Here is a 24,877-nt window from a genome sequence, read left to right as displayed (position 1 = left end):
CCGTGGTATTTTCGCCTGAAAGGGTTGATCGCGGGAAGTGTACGTGTACGGTGTACATCGCCGTGACGCGCCATCTGGAAATGTCGGCGTTGCGACGCGACTCCCCCCACCCCCCTACATGAAGGGGGGGTCACCCCAGCTGAAAGGTCACGCCGCAGCGAAGAGAACTGCCCAAGGCCACCCCGCCACGAGCGAGGCGCCTTCGTACGGTTGATGCCGACCACAGAGAAAGGAGAGACAGACAGACTCACTCCGATGTTGGCGAAACTTCCTTCCTCATTGGTTAGTGTCTCTTTTTGGGTGGTGGGTAGGTAGTAGGTGTGTGTGTACGAACCACCTCTGTCTATGAAGACGGAAAACAGGACTATCAAATATATACAGTACACTCCCGATTTTCCGCGAAATTAAGTGGCAGGGCCACCGCGGATAGTGAAAATCGCGGATAATCCGCAAAAGAGCTGAAAATGGGAAACAAATAAGTAAACATTAATTTCAACTTAATAATCTAAAAAAATAATATGTACAATAAAAGTTACAATTAACAGTAAAAATTATTAAATATTTCTAAAATTTTAGTATTTTACTGAATAATTAACATACAATACATTTCAGTGATGTAAACATAAAAGTGCTCGGTACTTACTTCGTAACAAGGATACAGTAAGTACATACTGTACGTACTCAGAGACTTCATTAGACACTAAAAAAGCACAACTCTTTAAATTTACAACTTTTTGAAAAAATCAGTCACTTGTTTTTGTTTCTTACTTTGGAAAGATCTTTTCTTAATTCTTGATTGAATTTCCGCAACATAAGTTTTTCAGCCAACTGCGCATCGTCGTCTTGTTCCTCTAAATAGTGAAGCAGTCCCACGATGTGTTGCAAAGCCGCTTCGTGAGTCATCTGCGCCTTCGCACTGGGCTCGCCTGTGGTGTGCTGCTGTATACTGCACACAATACACTCGTCAGTAGAGTTCAAATTTGCTCACTTGTAATAAAATACAGATTTACATATGTGCTGTATTTTTTCGTAGCATGCGCGGATAATAGGGAGTTTACTGTATGTAAGAAAATAAGAATTTATAATAATCCAGTAATGTGCATATACCGCGTGCTAATGCCACTAACTAATATATTCGTTTTGGATGTTTAGTGCCTTCCTTTGGTCAAAATACGTTTCAAATTACATTTTCAAAAAATTTATTTTTTACGGTCATGCAAGGCGGTATCTTCGATGATTTTTCTTACACCGTCCAGTTATTTTCTTCTTGGTCTCTCGTTTCGGAGATGTTTTTGTTTATAAACTTGCACCCAAAATCTTTTCAGGCCCATTTTCGATTTTCGAAACGAATTCAATCAGAATTTTCAAGTTATCTAGCAACGAAGTATGCACATGCATACGACTATAAACATCTGTTACAAGAACGAAATCCCGTGTAATATTGTATGTAACCACCCACAACAATTGTGATGATTTTCGATACACTAAAATTAATTAACTGTATAAACATTAAATATTTTAAGATGTAATTTTTTTGGGGTTGTCTGAAAAAATGTATTTCTCGAAGGCAGAACATGCCTTTAAATCATAAGGGTTGTTGCATTATCTCAAGGTTGGTAATAGAATAATAGAACAGGGATCTTGCTTCAGATAACAGCTTCCAGCTCTGCTGAACAGCGCGGTGTGGCGTCTCAAACAGCACCGCGACAAAAGGCGGTTCCAAGAAGATATACCGGGCAGGAAAGTCGTAAAAAGAAGGACGCATTTTGAATAAATCAACATTAAATATTTTACAGGTTGCCCTTGAAATATTCACAAATCCATACCACTTTTAGTAAAAGAAAAGTTCAACACATGAGTTCAAGTTGACACAAAATACTACAAAACAAAATTTAAAAAAAATGTAAAATTAAGAGATCGGTAGGGGCTATCGTCGCTAAGTGAGTATCTGTTCAAATAATGGTGGCAGAACACCAGGGAGTTATTCAGTTACATTAAAAATAAAATAGCCCTTAAATAAATGTAGTGACGAAAAAAAAATTCAACATGGCGTGTGAGACCGAACCTCAAATGCGTTCAGTTACAGCACCTTTTTTGCTAATTTATATTAAATATTAAGTTTCAATCAAACAAATCAATCTTTCTCAGACAAGGTCAGTTTATAAACAAACTTGTAAACATTGAAAGCTGTCGTGGATAGGTTGAGTATTATGTAATGGCAAGAAATCATTCATAATGTATGCATATAACTGTATGTAACGTTTCTTTTTTATCACGCGGCTAATTACTTCATGTTCACAATAATGCGGTACCTGCTGTCTACTGTGATTCCCGCATGAGAATGTTCCAAACTAGCTGCGACCCTCACCCATAGCTTTGAATATATAAACTTTATAGAAGTCGCGAGTGGATAGGATTTACTCTACGTTTTCTGAAGCGTATAATGAGCAACTTGGGAACTTCACCGCTGCAGTGCGCTGCCGTAACGCCCTGTATCGTCTTAGTTGTTATTTATACGTTAGAGCGCAGCACTGTCGCCCGCTGTCATTCCCCGCACCCCTCACCCAGCATTCACTGCAGCTCAACGTCGTTCAACAGGAGGGGGAAGGAGTGTTTGAAGAGTTCGACACTTGTCCGCTAGGGACCACCACAAGTCGATGCCCTAGAGATGGTGGCGATTGCGGCGGTGAATTAACCAACTACCTCAAAACCGTATTAGAATTTTTAACCTGGGCTGGCGACTTCTATACAGTATATATATTCAAAGCCCATAGCCTGCTTAGGCCACCTTCATAATAAATAAAGGCGAGCGTATTTGTCGCCGCGACCCGAAAACTCTCACTCGAGTGTTTTCCGACGTGTCGCTGTCGCCTGTCGCCTGTCGCCTGTCGCCATGTCTGGCCAGCCTCATAAGAAAGCGTCCTGGTCACGGCGACCAGGTAGCAAGTGTGGCCCTAGCCTTACTCTATGCTTCAAAGCCTCCGGAAGTCACCCGATGTCGGAAAGTGCAGGAAAATGCCGCATACACTACGGATTAACGAACCCGCAATCAACCCTAAAATTATTACCCATTATAATAAACGCTTTCAGCCAAGACCTTGATACTTTCCGCAAGGGATCCATCTGAGCCAACTTGCAAAAGGCCAAATTGAGGTCGTTAAAACCTCATTATTGACCAGCGAGCGCCGGAAGGGCGTAACCAATATCCCCCCGCCCCTAGATAAGATATGCACGACGCTGATAGGAGATACGATCAAGCATGAACCTCCCCCAGAGATACCTACCAACGCCCGATGAAAATCCGTCATCCTAGTTTCGCCAGTACAGAACAGAGTTTCTACAATGGCACACAGACTGAGACTGATCCGTTTGCGTTGCTCCGTGTTACCAATATAAGCCGAATTTTCGGCTGCGATGGTAGTCATGTTTATGTTATAAATACGTTATAAAGTTTAAATTTCCATTTTTTTAGTGTATAGTTATTTTTGTTTAATATTTTTATATTAAGATTGTGATCGTTGTTTTAACACCAATCCATCCCCAATTATTAACATGAATCGTAATAAAGTTTTGAGCCTGTTATAATGAATAGAAAATAATTTTTATTTTATTTTTTAGATTTTTTTTATTTCAATACCATGTTCGTTTTATATGTACGTGGATACGAAAGGTTTATATTAGAGAAATTTTTCAAACAGAATGAGCATTATTTAAAAATAAAATCTAAAACGTCCACCAATAATTTTCTTTTTACCATATTTTATTTTAACTAAAAAAAAAAACACGTTTTCAATTACGCAAACACAGTTAATACGTTGAGCGTTTACTGAATAGGAGGGAACTTGTGGGTGAAGGAAGTAAAAGTATGGGTAGAGGGGTGGGAAGTGGAGAGAAGGAAGGTAGAAGAGGAAAGGGGGGATAGGGAGGTGAGAGAGAGAGAAAGAGGGGAGGAGAAAGAGAGAATAAAAGAAGGGGGAGGAGAGAGAGGCGTGCACGAGGGGCCATTTCTGCAGGCGGAAGATGAAGCGCTGTGCACAATCTCGGGAGTGTGTCTGCGAGAGATAAAGTGACGTCACACGCCCACGCCAACACACACAAAGCAATAAACACGTGGCGGAAAACACTCTTCGCTTGGCGAGGACTAGTTTACATACTGTCGCCAACCGGCGAAGATCAAATTATGGTACAACGCGCACAGAATATTCGCGTTTTATCACATATTTCTGGCAGGCTGTCTCACACGCATAGCCATTGAGAGAAACCACGGGTGCCATTATTAACGTCTAACCTCGGTAACGAGCAAATTCATGTGTTCTCACGTTGCGAACACACTTATAACTCGAAACTCCCGACACGAAATGCAACGTAGAATTCTTTAAAATAAAGCTGAGCGTGATAAATATACGACTGCATTTCTTGGCGCGAACCACACGTATTTTCCGCACCCGCCGCTAGAATGCGCTGCCGGAGTAGCTACGTCGACTATCGAATCATTCGATTTTCAGACCAAACTTTTAAACTATATAATGAAGCGAAAATACTTTTAAAAATACTAAACCCCAGCTTTGGACCTGATTTTCGACAAGGAATTTTATAAAAAAAAAACTGCCCGTCTTGTTAGGATTCACTAAACACTTAGTACTAGGGTTTCTTTTCCTGTACATCAATCACGTGACTCTTGAATTTTGTGTTTTCCGTTCTCAAATTTTCTCAACACATATTTGATAAATATCATCTAATGACGGTAAAAAGTCGCGATCACTTGCGTGATAGTCCACAGTTCGAAAATTACGTTCAGCAAATACCTGGCAAGAAAATTTGTGACCCAACAAAGAAATTCAAGAGAGCTATCGGAATAAATGCACAGGATAATTTCTTGATCAATACTAATGACAAACTCGGCGTGTGGGCCATGGTGTGAGCTTTTTAACAAGTGCATTTGTTTCAAAAATTATAAAATTTGAGTTGTGACAGTAATTAATTCATATCCAATGTAGGAATTTGTTTCGATTGACAAACGGTTAGGACTACAATTTAAATTATCTATATAAAACTACAAAAAAAAAATCACCGAAAGGATAACAGAACAGATCTACAATCAAAACAAAACAGAATCGTAAGTTATTTATCAGTCATTCTTAATACTCAAAACTCAACCGGTTGCCGTCACATTTACTAAAAATTTTGTGGTTTTTGTATCTAGACATAAACAATAATTGTTTTCGTACGTAAATAGGTGAAAAGTTACCTCTACCAGCATTTTGGATTTTTTTTAAACTTATTGATTGGTATAGGATCCATGTAATAACCTATCTTTGTTACTAATAAAAATTGTTTTGTGTTTTTTTTAATCAGACAGGATAGCATTGCTCCTAGGCACAAAATCACATACTGTTGCTAGTGAAGTACCGGATTCTGGTACGCGCGGGAAGACAAGCCAACTCAAGGCCGTTGGATAAAGAAGCGCGGAAAGGGGAGGTGGAAGAGACAGAATGTCACGTGCTGGTACATCCAGAAGGCTAACGTGACAAAACCATACCCACTTTACGGCTCAACAACAGTACTCATCATTTTAATTATTTTTGTAAGAAATGTGGCTAAGGACAATTATATAGAAGTATCACCGTGTGGAGGAGGGAAAGGTTAGGGAGAAAATATTTTCCTTTCTGTCAAAAAAAAGATTAGTCATTTTAATTAAATTAGTACTACATGGAGAAAAAATACTGTTAGTTATATTTATATTCTAGTTGGTTTGTTCCTCCTGATCGCTTACAATCAACTATTAAAATTAAAACATTTTTTTCAAAACATTACGAAAATATTTTGAACATTCAATATGGGAACGTAATACTACTAAGCATTACCTCGCTTGTCGTTTAAAAAAATAAAAAATAATAAAATAAAAAAATAAAAACTACACTTCAAACGCTAAACTGGGATGATAAATTATGCCCCAAAATAAGTTAACTAACATTTGGTTGAGAAAACTCATATTGTACCAAGACAAGACAAGCCAAACCTCTGGTTATTTCCCATGCCTTTCCTGGCAACTATGTATGAAGCACGAGGTTTTACAATTGCGGCTTGGAAGGCGTTAATTCGTGCGTGGGTTCGCGGCTGCGGTAAATTGGAACAAATGGCTGCAGCGAAAGCCCGTCATGCAGTGAGTGTTCTGCTTCGCGTTGCGTGGGCCATTAATTGCTCCTGCTATACAGAGCTCGACACGTGGCGTTGCCCAGATACTTTCCATACGCTCCCACCGAACACCAGACCTACACCTGAGACTGGCTTTCTTCGTTCACAACAACATATACGGTGGGTTGGAGCTAATCGCTCGTGGGGTGTATCCGAGATAAAACTAATATTATATTATTTGAGATTAATTTGAGATATTCCCAAAAAAGTTGCTTACACATTTGGCAAAAATTATTATACAACAAACGTCTGTATTCAATTGTTATATAACTCTAAGCTTTCGTTTATTTTATTTATTTTTTATTGTTTTAAGAAATTGTGCAATATATAAGGTTTTCGGTTGTTGTTTGAACACCAATTTACCCCGGCTTTTTAACGTGAACGAAAAAAAAAAGGGTTTGGAGCCATACCTCCAAATTATACCATCTGGGGTAAATTCAGGTAATTGCTTTATAAAAATTTCAAAACCATTTCAGTTTGATACATCAGTGAATTTTCATACCGTAAATATCTTTGTGATAGAAAAAATGTCCAAAATATTATAAATATTTAAAAAAAAAAAAATCATTTTTCTCTGATTTTTCTCATCTACTCTAACGTGTATTATAACATAAGATTTATTTCGTTTGAATGCGCGAGGTAGAAAACCCGACCTTCATGTAATTGACTTACCCAGTCCGCAAATTAAAACATTAAAAATGGGTCTTAAACCAACGTGGATTCGAACCCAGAACACAATGGTTCTAAATGAAGCCGAGACGACGGAAATCGCTTAAAAAGCTCAAAAAAATTAACAATTATGTACCTCATACGAATGAGGACGAACTAAAAATTTACCTAAAAAATATTTTATTATTTTTGGTTTGTATACATTCCTTCCTTTCAGATTTTTAAATTCTGTTAACTTAAGAAACTGCATTTCTTAAACTGAAGTTATTTTGTGCCAAACGTAGTTTCACAAGACCTAGCTGTTCTCCAAAACTAGGTTTTCCTTTAACCAAACTGACTTATTTCATAATTTATGCTTCTTCGATCACTATACAAAATTATGGGTGTTTCGTCTTCATTCGCCGTTGGTATGTTTAAAATAGTATGGTAATAGACAAGAACTGTTGTTAAAATGATTCGTGACAAAAATTTAACTTACATGTTTTTAAGTAGGCCTACTAATTCATAGGAACATGAACCTTTCCATTATACGTTCACATAGCATATGTGATGTCCATATTTCAATGGCCTTATTCCATAATAAGTTGAATTAAATTATTTACGTATTTTTTATTGTTACTTAACAATAATCAAGGAAAAATAACTACTTAAAACTCATAGGATTAATTTTATGTTTTTTTTTGTTACCATACACTATTTGTTTCACATCAAATGCAAACAGACGTATTTGCCATTGTCAACAGATTTCGACGGTTCTGTTGGCAAATACCCATGGAAAACAAAGGGGAAAAACGACCACATAACGCCCTGATAAGACCCTTGATCTGTCTTCGGACGGAGTAATAATCGTCATTATCATTTACCAAAGTACATGTAAATGATGTACCTGTGCGCAGAAGAGTAAAATCAAGTCTTCATCGTCATTAGCCTGTATGTGCAAAGCCAATACTTAAGTTGTGTGTGGAAAAATTAAAAAGTCCTTATAATGTTAAGCCAATGATAAACGTGTGAGCATAGGCATAAAATTAATTTTCATAGTCATTAGTTAATGCGCAAGGCCAAAATCAACATGTGGGCGAGAAAATAAAATCAAGTCAGAATGTCACAATCAAGCACGTGTTTAGCTGCTGTCTACACTGTCAATTTTTTTTAATGGAACAGAAATATTCTTGTAAAATTACATATATTTGTAATTTTGGACGTTTAAATGAAAACAACAGAAATATTCTTGTAAAATTACAGATATTTGTAATTGTGTACGTTTAAATGAAAACAACTGTCACACCACAAAATTGTGTTCGCTGTTATACTGGGTTCGGATTCTTACCTGGGCATTTACGGTTTGTATTGTCCAAGTACCTCCGATAGTTATTTGCAAACAGTTCCCTGAATAGCTTTCTAGTATTAACTGTGCACATTAATATGCATAATACCAAATATATATACATATATATAGTCAAATTGTTGAATATTCACATCTCGGGACAGTATCTGTACAATGACTTTAAAAAATTATGTTTGAACGAAACTTCAATAAAAAAACAAAATCATGCGAAAATTTTCTTGGGTAATAATACTCAGTATTATTTCGGAAAACGTATTTCATACATGCAAGAAATAACCACAGGTGTTATGTTGTACAAAGTTACAATATATTTCTGGTGGTAGGTAATTACAAAGGAATCTATTGTAGACGTTCAAGAAAATGTGGTTGAGTGTACTCACTCCAGGCGTCGATGACGCCGCTGATGGTGTCGCCGGGAGAGCTGGTGGCCTGGGTCTCCATCACCACCATGCTCGATGGTCACGTGTTCATGTTCACCGCCCCGCTGGCCGGCCGCGAGTTGGGAACAGCGCGCGGTCAGGTCGCGCTTAACTGGGAGGCCTTTTTACTTCAGTCCGTCTCTCGCGTGTGCTGCCCTATCGGACGCGACGTCCAAATGTTTCAATTGGCATTGTCACAATAATTGAGTTCCCCCCCCCCCCACCCACAACTTTTCATATAGGTGACCCCTCAGTGAAGAACGTTACATCGCGATGCAGTTTGAGAAAAATTAACACTAAAAACAATGATGATAGATGTAAAATTATAGTGAAAATGCAATAAGTTTTTTTTTCTCCAGAAAATAAAATAATCACATGCACATGCATCGATTTATTTTACGTTCTTTAAACGATTCGTACATTGGGGAATATTTTGATTTAATGCAGTTTTTTTTTTTGGACATTTGCCATTGCAGTTTTGCACTGTCTCGTGGAAAAATTTCGAAGAAAAAATTCATGAACGATAAAAAATTGACAAGAATGAATCAGCTTGTTTTCTGTGAATTTTTTATCTTCATCTTTTTTTTTCTTCATAATTTGCCGTGATTAACTGCGCAAAACTGCATCGGCGTATATCCAAACACTTGCATTAAATAGTTTCATTTAACTGTGAGTAAACATGCCCCAAGGGACTATGAACTGAGGATCAAATCAAAGTTTAATTTTAATAAGATATAAACACTTTACCTATCCACGCTCCAGAACACTCAAGTGGCCTACTATTTTTAACGCACTCTATTCCGAGAAAAAATATTTGATTCATATGAAACACAGATAATGTTCCTTTGAAGTTAGATAGTTTTATGTACCTTTTACTGAAAGTTTTAGGCACAACAATGAGTTTATTTTTGTTAAGTGAAACAAAATCTTCGACGTTACTCTACAAAAAAAATTCTTCCAGACAGCTTAACAATTTAGTCTTTGAGATTGACATATTAGAATAACTTCAAACAGCTTGAGAGAGCAGCATTTCGTCCTTGCCGAGACTAAATAATAACATGGGCACTAAAACGAAAATTTAAATATTTAAATCTCCAAGTTTCTCAACCTGACGCACAGTCAACACTCGTAACAAGGCCGATGCTTAAAAACCTTCGTATTATAAAGTACCTAGTGATATCAAATGAAAATTTTAATTACGGTTTTTAAGGATTTAAAGGTGAAACGTAAGCTAACTATTACAGCCCATTTCACAATGACACGTAAACGGAGATGGCTATCACGGAACAGACGGAGACGGACCCGTACGGTTTAGCTCGGCAATGCTCAGCTCTTCTGTTTACGTTGCTCCGTGCGACCAATAGAAGCCGAGTACTTGGCTGCTGTGTAGCCACGTTTGTTTACGTTCAAAACACGTTAAAAATTGTTTCAAGTACAAGAATATCTAGAGTTCTACTATTAGTAATTGTAATCGTAAATCCTGACCGAGCTATGATCTGGAATCATAATATATACCTTAAATGCAATTAATACTTCGTAACCTTGAAACGAAATCTGATTTGTTGCCACTTGTTACGTTTCCGCGCATCACGGAAGCAGCAGACGCGATAGTGAAATGTTCTGGGAGATCCGTCTCCGTGTAAGCTTTGAATATATATACTGTATAGAAGTCGCGAGTGAATAGGATTTACTCTGCGCTGCCGTAACGCCCTGTATCGTCTTAGTTGCTATTTACACGTTAGAGCGCAGCACTGTCGCCCGCTGTCATTCCCCTCACCACTCACCTATCAATCACTGTAGCTCAAGGTCGTTCAACGGGAGGGGGAAGGGGTATTTGAAGAGTTTGACACTTTTCCGCTAGGGACCACCACAAGTCGATGCCCTAGAGATGGTGGCGATTGCGGCGGTGAATTAACCAACTACCTCAAAACCGTATTAGAAATTTTAACCTGGGCTGGCGACTTCTATACAGTATATATATTCAAAGGTATAAGTGATAAGTCTCCCGTCTACGCGCCATTGTAGAACGGGCCTAATAATCGTATCACCACAGCAACTAGAGTGAGAGAAACTGAATCGAATACCGGAGGGCCGTAACTGGACAGTAGACAAGACCTCTGAAGACCGGCTGGAGTAAGGACACTTGGTCCTATGTCTAAAAGTCCCAGGTCAGAAGGGCGTATATTGGCGAGGTCACGGCGGGCCAAGGATTTTAGTTACCTTGTCCTGCAAAAACAGCGAATAACAAAAAATTTAAAGAAAAAAAGTAGTAACGGAATCATTTGTGATTAGTTTTAAGGTCCAGACCTCCAATCAGAGGCCGCGCGACCGGCGTGGCTGTGGTTCAGGACATTAGCTATGACCGAAGTCCCGTGTCCAGTGAGAAAAAAGAAAACCCACCTCACACAGGAACAAACATTTCGCCGACCTGAAGAGATTATTGTCGAGAACGGGGCGAGTAGCAGCAATGCGTCTGATGGGTGGCGTGGGACGAGCGAATCGTTCGAATTGTTTCTTTTAGGTCTCGTCGGAGAGTTGGATCGCTAATGACGGATTATTTATGGTTTAAAAAAAATGGAGCAATGGCGGAATGGCAGAATGCATCCTAGGTGGAAAGGGAATGTGTAGTTGGAACGGGAGTACATCCAGAAAATCCCCACGCGCTGACACGTGGAACGTCGCCCAAGCACAGGTCCCGGATGTTCAAAGAGCCCCGCACTCGTCTCTCGTCTGCTGCCGTCACCGGCTGCTGCGGCCTTCGTGCCCGCATGCAGCGCCAGCCGCTAAGTGGCGACCGCTCCTCGAAACACACAGCCCTCGGGGCAGGCTTGGCAACACCTCCGGCATCAACCCGCGCGAGCCGGGAACTAAGTGATGCTGCAAACTCTACTTCCTTAGCGGAATAATCCATCCCGCCCCCCTTTCCACCCCAAACAACTTAGCAGTGTTCCTCTCAACAAGTGTTATGCTGTAATAACAAACAGCGCGACCCGCCGTGTGCTGACGAGAGGCAGGTACATCTTGGAGTTAACTTCCTCGAGGCAGGGGCGTAGCCGTGGGGGGGGGGGGGGGGGGGGGGGGTTCAAACCCCCCCCCCCTTAGCCCCAAATCTTTAATTTAATTTCTTATTCATCACTCAAACAAATTTCATATTAAAATTAATGAAATTTTTACCATTACTATATTTAAATTTAAGTACCGAAAACTGCTAAACTAGCACTATTTTACACCTTAAAATCCAAATTTTCCCGGGGGAGGACCCCCGGACCCCCCGCTTTAATACGGGGGGGGGGGGGGGGGGCCATGCTTCTTAACACCCCCCATACACAAATCCTGGCTACGCCACTGCCTAGAGGTTGAACCAACATTCTGTCGCGGGACCCGTAACAATTTAGCGCCCGTGCGTTTAGATGGTCTGGCGCTTATGCCGGGTTTATAAGCTACGCAAGACTCAAAAGACTTAAAACTAACAGCATTGGGTAGGAGTTGTTTCGTGGATGGAACGGAAATGTGCAACAACGGTGCTGCCACCTGTGGCGGATGGCGCCAAACCAAAGTTCACAAAGACAAAAGGAAAAGTTTATAGCATTAACTGTAAAATGAATTTCAACAACATGGGCAGCATTCTAATAAAATTCCATGTCGAAAATCAGGTCTAAAACCGGCGTTTAGAATTTTTTAAAAGGTATTTTTCGCTTTTATCGGAGCTGTTTCATCGTACAGTTTAAATTTTCGCTCTGGCAGCGAATTCTGGCGGCGGGGGCGAAAACTCGTGTGAGATTCCCGTCAAGAAATGTGGTTGAAAACCCAATCTGAGTGTACATTTATCACGCTCGGCATTATTTTAAAGAATTGTACGTTTAATTTCGTGTTCGAACTTCGTATCGTACGTGTATTTGCAACTCGTCACCGTTACACATCTCTGGCGAGAACTGAGAGAAGCGCTCGCGTGTTTTATCACAAGCGTTCGCTTTTAATTTTTTTTTGACGTGATAACGTCTTATAAATCGATGAACGCCGGCTGCACGCACGAAAAATTGTCACGTTCCGCCTGAGTCGAGCGTGCAAGAATAACCGGCCAACCACAGTGCGAGAAAATCTTCTATAACATCAAACAGGTTAAGGCGGGCTTTTTAACCTAATTGTTCGTGATTATATTTAAACAAATTATTTAAATTAAATTTTTCAAAAACTGTAAATAATATTTAAAAATTAAAAAAGTTGGCAATTTTTCATCATCAATGTTTTCTCATGACGTTATCACGTAAAATTATCGTCCGTAAACCGACTTTACAGACAACCCCCCCCCCCCCATTTTTTTTTTAAAGTGAAACTTCTAATGCGACTTCCAACAAGGTTGCGTTAAACGTTTAACGCTCCTGGTGAGGGGGAATAGAAAGAGACAGAGCGAGAGTGAATGAGTGTTTCATAGACACATAAATAGTGAGTGTGTGTCATTTCTCTGTGTCCACGAGGTCTTGCCGCGTCAATTTTCTCCTTGGAGCGAACCCGTCCGCTTAGTTAAATAAACAGCTTTTTTTCGTTGAATGATTTCATGATTTATTTTAGTTCGATTTGATACAATGTGATTTCACTAAAAATTCAATTTCTACCCCCCTTCCTATTTTCATTTCCACATTAGGAAGTTTCACTTCTTCCGCGCGGAGGGACTCCACGCACTATTTTTTTTTTTTTTGTTCTAGATGCCCCCCTCGGCCCTGTGTCCGCCTCTGCAGTGGAGACCCCGGCGGCCCGTGACCTGCCGTGTCCTGGGGGCGGGGAGGTGGGGGAGGCGGGGGAGGGGTCACGTGGTCGAGCGCCGGTCGACACGGCATCGGCAACCACCGCGCCGCAACGAGGGAAGCCTTCTGTTCACAGACGAGAGATCCAAACGCTCGATCGTGCATCTTCGGGTTTTTTTTTTTTTTTTTTTCCCCGTTCATTGTAACTCAAGATAACTAATGGCATAGGCGTGCCCAGACATTTCCATTAGGGGGTGCCCTGCTAAATTTTTAAAATCAGAAGCTGAATTTAGAATGTTAAATAGCCTAAATACATTCACTCATTGCCGTGTTTATATTTTTGTGCAGTATCAACGAGATATGTTTACTAGTTAATATTTATATCAGTATAATTTTAACAATCTTGAAAATATGGTTTTTTTTCCATAGACAATGTTTAAAGGGTACTTACACATTCCCCCCCCCCCCCTCCACGAATTTTCCAATAGCTTGGTCCCGATCTACCTTGAAATGAACTTCTTTTTAGTGAATGCAAACACAGCAATTCAGACAACAGAACTTTAACAAACCTCTTAAAAAAATATATATATTTTTTTTTTTGCTTGGCCATGACCTCGTGTTTTAAATAAACTAAGGCGGCTGTATTTCCAGAACGATAAAATGTTTTAAAATATTGTTAATTAGCACGCTGCAAAACTGAAACACAGTTTGAGTGTCACAGTGCCAGGTATATACGAATATTAACGAACGCAATAGAGAAAATGCCGATCTGAGTGATTACATTAGGGGGGGTGGGGCATGGCCCACCTGGCCCCCCCTGTAGGCACGCCTATGACTAATGGTTAATTAGGTTGGGTTAGCTACATTATAAATACTTTAAAACATTGTGGACGGTTGATTTGGTTAGGATAGCTACATTAAAGATACTGTGAAATCAAAAATTAAAAAAAAAAAGCGAGCGTGAACTTCGGGGAACTTACGGGTGTGGCTCTCTCGTCTGTGAAATGAAGGCTTCCCCGCCGCAACGAGGCCGCTCGGACACGGAGCCTTCCGAAGACACGAGTCCGGATCGTTGGAAACGTAACACGCGGCCACGGGCGTGGCCAGGCTTTCTGGTAGAGAAGGGGCCCAATGAAGCTATTACAGAATTACGTGTTTGATGTTTTTTGAAGTCTGAAGGGATTGGTATTGAATTTTCCCCTCTCCGCCCCCCTAATCCACATCGCAGAAAAACTGATGGCCCTGCTGTGTTCTTCTCCCAACAAAGTTTACAAAAATAAATTATGTTTCAACACGATTTTTTGGCTCTCATTTTTTCTTTCTTCAAAACAATTTTTAAATAAAATATGACACTTATGAACAATACATTCTTACAATATGTACTACTGCCTATGATTGTCTCCCTATATTCAGTGGTTTTAAATTGAGCCGCATATTCGTTATTTGAAGCTGGTTAATGGGTTTCTTAAAGGGGAACCACCGCCGTTCCCTGCCCCTCCTGACTACGCCCTTGTATGCAGAGAGACGTGTGAATAGCTTAGAAGATTGCTTTCGAAGCAGTGGTGGTCGAAAACCAAAACTAAATGGATAAATAACCAAACAATTCTACTCGATCATTTTAATGATGAATAGTTATAACCTTCAGAAACAACGCGTTAAAAAACATTAGGTTTTTAAGGGCCTATTTTTTTTCTTGAATATATTGAACTCTTACTTTGACTCGGGGGAGGGTTAATCTCATACTGACCAGAGCCGCCGAACAACCACCCTCTGTTTCGAACGACAGAACAATGCATTGCCTAAAAAGTTTGAAACTAAGATGGCGTTTTCAGGTGTCTAGATTGGGGCTTCCAGCCAACGGCGCCACGAGGTCGGCTATTTTAATCGGCATCGCTCATGCGGGAATGGGTTTCGGTTTTAAATGGGATTGCCATTTAATTTTAAAAAAAAGAAAGAAAAAGAAAAACATCAACAACAGTCTTGAGTCCGAACCCAAGCCGCATTGTATTCTAAGTATTAAGTGTGGTTCGATCACTTTACAGTGCCCCCTTATGTTTAAATGTTCAATAGCTCTACACCAACGACCAGAGACTTATTTATCGATACTCAATTTAACTTATTATTCACAAATCTTGTTAACTACACAAACACTCTCTATATTTCACAATATTACTGATCAAAATGCATATTCATTTTAAGCTTATAGTTTTTGGGGAGAAAAAAATGTGACTCTTTTAGTACTCGTCATAGATGGCTAACATCTAACCTTGCTAACGAACAAATTCATGTTTTCTCGCGCTTCAAATACACATATACAGGGTGTCTACCAGATATAGTAAATGAAATTCCCTGATTTGTCCAGGTTTTCCAGGTCTAAAACTAAACTTTTCCAGGTTTTCTGTAACACAATTACGACATTCCACAAAACTGAAAAAACTGCATAACAGTACATTGACGGGTTTCAAAATATTTCAACTCACTTAAATTATTAAAAAAAAAATAAATACCTTCTTCCAGACGTGGCCAAAGTGACTCAATTGATGGCAAATAAAACATGCTGCTACAAATATTCCACACACTTACTTTTGCAAAAACATAAGTAAAAGGAAGCTCCCATCAATTTCGCAGTGACTCAACTTTTGCGTCTATTGCACTTGCTTCAGAACGAGCCAAATTCAACACTCGAGCCTTCTTCAACTGCAATGCCTTGATCTCCTCTTCAACTCTTCTTTTTATGCTTTCTTCTTGTCTGTAGCTTCCTTTTCTTTTTGTTTGCAGGGCTTTCTTACGCCTACAACTAGCATTTCTTACATACTGTAACATGGACTTGGTGATATCAACATGCTCCAGAACCTCCAGAACAAAGTCGTACATCTGTCTTTGTGCCAATAAGACGTCGCACATGGAACAGGCGACCGACCACACTTAACGGCGCCTGCAGCAGGACGTGACGCCATCACGCGCAATTTTATCGACTCGCGCTGCGAAGTCGGCACGTCGCGTCGTCATGAATTTCCAATTTCCGGCCGGGGTCTTGCGTTGTCACCTTCACGCGACCCGCTCGCGACCCACATTTCGAAGTCACTCGCGGAGACAATGACTTACCACACGTAAAGACGCAAATGGTCGGTATTTTTTTTTACGTGACAACGTCTAATAAATCGATGTACACCGGCTGCACACACGAAAAAGTGTCCCGTTACGCGCATTGTCCCGTTACACTGTGTCCCGTTACGCTCATTGTACGCTTGCGCCGCATCTATCTCTCTTCCACTCGATTGGAACAACCATCGATTTGACTTTTTCGAGGCACATTCAACTTGAAACACTCCCATTCGTTTCCAACTTGTCCTATCCTTAACATAATAACACAGATTGGAAGAAGTTAAATAGCAAACATGTAAAAAATTATAGTTAAAATAATCTCTTCGTTAAAGTAATAAACATATTTGAATTAATGAGTGCAAATAAAAGTAAATTTATCAATTATATTTTAGATTTCATTTCACTCTTCCTTTGTATCCATACAAAATAGTGATAATTGAATAAAAATGATTCAATTTTATTCATAAAAGTATGCAATAATTTCATCAATGTTTTGTTATGACGTTGTCACGTTAAACTATCGTCCGTAAACCGACTTTACAGACAACCAATTTTTTTAATACGCGTTTTATTAACTCTTTTTTCTTGTCTGTTTTGTTTTGTCTAATCTGTACGAACATGATCAGGTGAAGATAGACTGAAATAAACACAAATTTGCCACACACCTCCGTCGTAATCTCATCAGGACGTTTGTAAAATAGATTGCAATATTTTCACATACCCACGACTGAAAAGCAAAAAATAATTTTAAAAAAATAATAATTTGTCACGTTTTTAAAAAGGACTTCAAAAAGTATAAAATAAATTCTGCTAGCCCCATACAAATGTATAACCCCACACGGATTCCTAACCCCATTAAAGAAATGTCCTGAAACAAAATACTTGTTAAAGATTTAAAACGAAAAAAATATGCAAATATAATAAATAGTATAGGGAGTAGTTATCGCTGAGAAAAAAAACTCTCACAATAGTTCACATAATTTGCAGTGCAAAAAATTGATAGTGAACTATTAATGTTCCGCGTTTTTCGTTTTAGATCTTACAAGTCTTTTCATAACTGTTAAAAATTCACAATCACAAATTTTTCAAGGACAATCTGTAATTGGGTTAGGAGAAAATTTTTATACTTTTTTTTAGTAAGTATTAAAAACTTGGTATATTATTATTTTTATTTTATTATTACTTATTTTCATCGAGTCACGCTTGTGCGTACAGTCGCGGCCCCAGCGTCGAAACAGCGTTTCTTCCGAGCTCAAATGAGCGAATGACAGCAAGTTATGAGCCATACAGCACTTCTGTGTGACTAACGTGAACGATTGCTACTCTGCACACAGTAGTAATTTTGTTGCTTTGTGGAAAGACAACTATTTTACAGCTACATTTTGGTCGTAATTTAATAATTTTAAACTTTACTTAGTGGCCGCGTGGTTTTCAATAACAAGTCACTTTCACAAGTTTATTTAATTTTTTTTTAATACGAAGTACAATATCTTAAATCTTTACTTAACTCAAACTAAAATATGAAGTAATTGACTAATTATTCAATTTTTGATTTGTCAAGCGTATCTTTAAGCTATTTGCGAGTTTACATCAATATTGTTTCAGTTTATCAAGTGTTTTTTCCCCTTATGTTATTATGTTTGCACTACAAAAATAATTTCCCAGAAACTATTAAAAATCACTTACGCCCCCCCCCCCCCCCCCCCAAAGGCCCCCCAAAAATTGTTTGATAGCGAAAATTCTGTACCTTAAACGTTCACAAATTCGATAGTATTCGAACGAAGTATAAAACAATTAGATGAAATAAGTAGTACACTATTCAATATTACAGCAAAAAAAAAAAGTATTCATTTCCTTTGGAACCATCCGCAACTTTCCTAATATCTTATCGATGTGCATATCATGGTTTGAATAAGGAAACACACACAACAATCAAAATCACTAGCCACAGATGACTCGCGTCCGTTAACCCCAAACGCCAAAATCCTTGGGTCGCAGATTAAGGGAAAACTCCCCCCCCCCCCCCCCCTGTAAACTCAAAATATTTTTTTGGCGCTATATTTCCAAATTATTCCACTTAGAGTAGAAAAAGGTAATTTTTAACCATTTTTTTATTTTATAACATTCGCTTTACAATTTCAAAATAAATTCAGCGATGGCGTGTGTCCATTTTTTTTAATGTTAGGTTTGATACATTAACTTCAAACGCCTACTGTTATAAAGATTTTTTTTTACATTAGAAACATTTCAATAATACGAGAATTTAAAAAAAAACTAAATCATCCCCTCTGATTCTTCCTAAAACATCGAAATCATTCCTTTTGATCCATCCCATCCTACCCAACATGTGTGATTCGAGCAAGCTACATAATCAGCCAGGAACGTGCTCGGAATTACAATTCGGGTTACGGGGAGAGGAGGAGGGTGTGTATCCCCCAACACCCCCCCCCCCCCCCCCTGAGGGCCCGTCAAGGTTTAGTCCTTGACCTCGGCCGTGGACGAGGAAGTGAAGTCCCTACGAGCCAACTCCGGAGCCTCCGCCGACGGCAAACCGGTCATTCCTGTCCCGCCTCCAAGAATGCGGGCAGAGGGCCGGAGGGTTATTGGTAGCTGCGCTGTGGAGACGAACACCATGCGGGAGAAACTGAGACATAGTTTCACGAAGTAGTTTTGGACCCGTCCGCTAGATAGTACCTTTCATAATATACTGCTACATAGCTGCGCTGATTGTGAGAAGTAATGCATTAAGCTATCATCAGGCAAAACAAGCTAGTTAAAATTAATTCACTCTATTTTGGTGGCTAACTACATATTTTGTGGTGTGGCAAACCAGAAATGTTTGCATCTCCTACATATTTATGTATAACATGACATTTTAACAACAAAGGCTCTAGCCAGCTAGCAAAGTTAAAATCACTTCTTACCAAGTAATTAGTCGTCAAATATATAAATTAACATTACTAATATAAAACTTTGTACTAAAAACTCTATTCCGAATAATTTTTTTTTTTGCTAGTAGTTATGGGCCCACCCAACAGATAGCGTCACTTGTCACGTGAAACATGGTTTCAGTTTCCACTGTAAGAGTCGCACTTCTCTATCTCTCTCCTTGTTCTATGGCGCACACCCAGCACACACGCCCTTAAAACCAACACTAACAATAAATGTCACGTATTTACAATTTACTTGAAAATATGCACAAAGCGCAACTACCTCCCTGCGCAGATTAACTAAATATCAATGCCTGCAAATTAAATAAATCTTAACACGCAAAATTCATAATCACCCAAAAACTTCAAAAACTAAAAAAAAATCAACAGTATATTAAAAAATAACCGCACACCCCACCCCACTCCCAACCAACCCCCTTTTCGCTTTTACAAACTATAGGCTTGTCCAACGGCCGAGACCATTAAAAAAAAACGCGTACATGTACCTACGTAGACGCGTTACAAGTTATACCTACTTGGCGTAATAAAATAATATTAATTTTGCATTAAAACGATTAATATAAATAAAATAATAAAATAACTTTTTTAAATCTTGTATTTTAATGACCGATACTGAATACTGGTAAAATCATTAAAAGATTTATTCACTGTGAATAATAGTGATATAAATTGTGCTTATAAACTTTTTAAAGTGTATGTATATAAGTGAGGTATGTTCCCGTATGTTTAATTTGCATTATAAATCATTATATTATTATTTAATAAATAAATTAGAATAAACATTCAACATATTTATTGATTCTCATTATTAGTTAAAATTTATCTCGAAATTTTTAATGAATTAAATAATTTTATACTTGTGTTTAAAATAATATCGAATATTGAGTATTTTTTAAAAAATATTATTTGTTTGAATTAATACTTTACCAACCGTATCTACAATATCACTCCAGTACCCACTGTTATTTTATTTCATTAATTATTTTCATACAAAATTAAGTTATATTTATATCACGTAACGCGTGCACGTAAGAACACGCGCTTTTTTTTGACGTGACAACGTCTAATAAATCGATGAACGCCGGCTGCACGCACGAAAAAGTGTCCCGTTACGCACATTGTTCCGTTACGCTGTGTCCCGTTACGCTCATTGTACGCTTGCGCCGCATCTCTCTCTCTCTCTCTTCCACTCGACTGTTTATAAAGTGAAGTGAAAAGTTAATGTGGTTTTCATTGCTTATTACAACAACAATTTCGGCAGTAAAGGTTAATTAATCTTGTATTTTAAAAATCTGATTACTAGTATATATTTAAAGTATTTATTCTTTTATTATTAAAATAAAAATGATTCAATTTTATTCATAAAAGTATGCAATCATTTCATCAATGTTTTGTTATGACGTCACGTTAAACTATCGTCCGTAAACCGACTTTACAATTTTGTGTGTGTGTGTGTGTGTGTGTGTGTGTGTGTGTGTGTGCTGTTGATAATCGCGAAGATGAGACAGGAACGGACGGAGAGCTCGGGGCGGTAGAGACAGCTGCGGCCCGCGGCCTCAGTCCCAGCTGGTGTATGTCGTTGCGACACCCGCCCGGCCTTGGCGCGCTGTCCACACCGCCTGATCGGCGGCCAGAGCCGGCTCGAAATAGCAGCGTCGACCCACCCGACCCACCTGACCTGGCATCGAACCCGGCACTTCCCCGGGACAGCGTCCGGCCGAGATGCCCCTGGCCAGGAACACCCCCCCCCCCCCCAACCCCCTTCACTCCCCAGGGAACACTTCGACAAACACTGCGATGACACCGAAAATAATTACTTACTTTCTCAGTGGACAACACTAGGCTCGAAGGATAATACAGTAAACCGCGTTAACCACGGTGCTGACATCTGTGAAGGATGGCGCGAAGCAAAGTTCACAAAGACAAAGGGAAACGTTGCGGCATTAACCTTTTATGTAATTTTTATCAAGATGGGCAGTATTATAATAAAACTACTTGTCGAAAATCCAGTCCAAAGCCCGTGGTTCAGTATTTTTTTTTCCAAATATTTTTATTTCTTTTTTATCGGAGCTGTTTCGCTGTATAGTTTGAAAATTCTGTCTGGCAAATCGAATGATTCGATAGGCAACGTAGCTGCTCCGGCAGCGAATTCTTAGCGGTGGGTGCGGAATCTACTCATGGTTCGCGTTCCGAAATATAGTTTTTTTTTTTTGTTCAAGTATATTTGTCACGCTCGGCATTATTTTAAAGAATTCTACGTTAAATTTCGTGTCCGAGTTTCGTATTACAAGTGTCATTTGCAACGTGAGAAAACGTGAATTTTCTCGTCACCATGGTTTGATGTTGCACATCTCTGGCGAGTACTGAAAGACTCTCTTAAATTGTTTTGTATACTTCAAATTAATATTTACACGAGAAACTTTGCTATACTACACACTAATATTAAACAAAACATCTAACCCAGTTTCAAAGTCTGTTCCAAAAAGAAATGCTAACATTCAACTATGTACTCCACTGGAGTCTGACTCGGCAATAAGGCCAGTAGTCAGTTAAAGTAAAGACCAAGCAAAATACATGCGCAGTTTAATCAGGTCATGACTTTGCAAACGTGCCTGCCTCGCTCTATTGTACGTCTTATGTCCGTGCAACACTCATTCACTGTCACTGTATCTTTGTATTAGTGCAACAAGTTCCGTACGTTATTTTTTCGTGCTAACTTGAGCTCAACTCGAGTGTGGAAAACACTAGGGGCACTTCATGGCGACGGAATGTTTTGGCACTAACTTCCTACTTGCAGCTGAAGTAGCTTGGCTTCTGGGTTGTAGCCGCGTCCAAGGCGAATATATCACCGACGTTTCGGTCGACACTGCAGTCGCCATCATCAGGGTAGAGTTACCCACTGCGGTTATCAGAAGTTCTTCTGCCTTGAATACTCTCGCCAGAGAGGAGTGTTTCCTGAATGGCTGCAGCTGTGTGCCAATTAATTGCTGCTATTGTATGCAAAATATTACAGTATATCCTAAACATATCTAAAACAAAAATTTGCGCATTATTTCATTAGGTGAAAAATAACTAATTGAAAAAAAAACCATGACAATTTAGATCATATTTTTTCTAAACAAAACCACGTCAAAAGTGTCATTCGAGACAAAATTCTGCTCAGAGGTGGATCGATAAATGTCCTGGATAAAATTAAGAGTTATATTAACTGAAATACTTATGAAAGTTAGGCTGTATTTGAAGTGAATCTTAATATCTAGACCATATTAGTATATACATGTTAAATTAATTAACCTCGATATCAGGAAATCCCAAATTGCAATTCTGTTTTATCTTTTATTGATATCCTAATATTTTGGATATAATTTATTTTATTGTAGTGCCAATTATACAGTTGTTAAGGGTAATTCACGTTATGAAAATACGTTATTTATTCGTAAAGTTTTCTCGAAGGAGCTTCGACAGTCCTCCGGTGTTGTGTGGGAAGGGGGGGTGTTCCAGAAAACGCGAGGCCCGCCTAGATGTCACTCTTGCATCCGCCCCTGGGTGCGCTGGAAACAACCTAACAGCGCGGGTCTCGCTCGTGTTGGCGGGCCTGGGACGAGGCGATCGAAACTGAACGACACGCGATACCCCGGCCTGGGGCGGAGCGACCGGCGACTGCCGGGAGACAGGTTGGCCAACTTGCGGCAGCGAGACATCCACACATCCTCGGGTGAGAGGGCTGAAGCCAAGGTAATTGTTCCTTATTGCGTATCCAGTTATAAAGTTTACAATGTCAGACCTGCCAACATTCAAATTTAAAAAATCATGAGGTCCTCGATAAAAATTTTCAGGCCCATAAATACAGGTTAGATATAAAAAACAACAAATGAGAATCTTTAAATTTAAGTGACATACCTGTACATATGTTACATGGTCTCTGCTTAAAAATTTATTTTAACAAATTATAGGTTGCAGATTTAATTTAGTTGAACATAATTTAGCGCTGTTGTGTAGTGATCATGCACGGCCGCAACTAAAAAAGATGTAAAATAACATTTTGCTCGTGTAACACTATTATCACTGTTCACAGCAAAATTAATTTTTTATTGGAACAATACACTTCACGTGTTAGTTGTGTTTTTTGGTAGCGACATGTTTCACAATGTCTCCTCTTCCACTATGCGAGATAGAAAAATCAGCACGGCACACGCTACAAAACGCAAAATTGCTTCCTTTACATGACTCGAGTATTGATGGAAACTCGTTACTGTAAGCTTTCGTAAAACTTGTTTTGTAACTTTTACAAACAAAATCTTGGGGCCCCGAAAAATCGTGAGGAAACACTATTTTGGCGTGAGGGCGTGAGATGGACCTTAAAATCATGAGCCTCACACCAAAATCGTGAGAGTTGGCAGGTCTGCAATGTAATATTAAGATAAAGACATAAATTGTTGTGTTTGTGATGCAAAGCTACAGAATTGCCAAAATGTTATTTGATTTTGAAAATATGTATAAAAAATGTTGTAGAACTGTTTTCGGGAGCAATTGTATTTTAACGCAAATGTAAATGTGTTTGTGATTCGAAACTGTACCTAATCAAAATATATGATTTTGAAAATATGAATTATAAAACTTCAATATAAACTGGATGCGAATAAGGAACAATATTAACGAAGTTGATCCCTAAACTATTGCCAATCTCGAAATAATGCAACAACCCTTATGTTTTAAAAGTATGCTTTGCATTCAAGGAAAATGATTTGTTTTCAGACAACCCAAAAATCGTTCTTTTGAATATTTGCATCAAAATTAACTCCTTTATTGTGGATAATATATAAAACTATTCGAAAGGGTAGTAACATTGTTACACTTGGTTTTGTTTTAGTAACAGATTTTTATAGTCTTCCGAACGTGTATAATACCGTGGTTTTTGTTGATAAATAACTTGTAATTCTAATTGAATTCGTTTCAAAAATCCTAAATTGGTCAGAATTTTTTTTGGTCGCGAGTTATAAACAAAAAAAAACTTTCCCGGAACGAGAGACTTAAGAAAATAACTAGCCTATGTAAGGAAAAAAAACGATAATTTGTTTTGATAAAAGTAAGGCGCTTTTAAAAAAGACTATACAACGTGAGTGTGAATCCAATCGACAACTTCGACTGCAGATTCATCGCGACAGCATATATACGACTCATGGTCTAAAGTTAGAGCTGAACAATATTTTCACTGTAAATAATAGATAATGTATTTAAGATTAAACAATGGCCGTCTGGATTGTGTTTAATTGAATGAAGTTCTACGACCACCGCGAATTTTGTGTGATTATTTAAATGAAATAATTTTTCTACAGTGATAAATATAATATCATTCAGTTAAACATAATCTAGACGATCAATGTTCAATCTGAAATATGTGTCTATTATTTACAATAAAAATATTGTTAACTTCAAAGACGTATATCGGCG

At 38.7% G+C, this 24,877-nt stretch overlaps 1 protein-coding gene across 10 annotated transcripts in view; it reads right to left on the bottom strand.

Moving 5' to 3' along the window:
* LOC134528262 (echinoderm microtubule-associated protein-like 2) overlaps positions 1 to 24,877 on the bottom strand; it is a 253,916-nt gene that overhangs the window by 109,580 nt on the left and 119,459 nt on the right. For 2 of the 10 annotated variants that reach the window (XM_063361725.1, XM_063361730.1), the window contains exon 2: positions 8,590 to 8,784. The exons of 6 other annotated variants lie outside the window; for them this stretch is intronic. In XM_063361725.1, coding sequence (XP_063217795.1) covers positions 8,590 to 8,659 — 70 coding nt within the window. In that variant the 5' untranslated portion in view covers positions 8,660 to 8,784. Of the gene's footprint in view, positions 1 to 768; positions 922 to 8,589; positions 8,785 to 24,877 lie in introns of those variants that run through there. 2 more of the 10 variants (XM_063361726.1, XM_063361732.1) reach the window with 2 other exon arrangements.

Source organism: Bacillus rossius, chromosome 1, assembly GCF_032445375.1.
Source record: "Bacillus rossius redtenbacheri isolate Brsri chromosome 1, Brsri_v3, whole genome shotgun sequence".
NCBI classification, from domain to species: domain Eukaryota; kingdom Metazoa; phylum Arthropoda; class Insecta; order Phasmatodea; family Bacillidae; genus Bacillus; species Bacillus rossius.
Note: the sequence above shows the minus strand (reverse complement) of the source record. Positions and strands in the feature narration are given on the sequence as shown.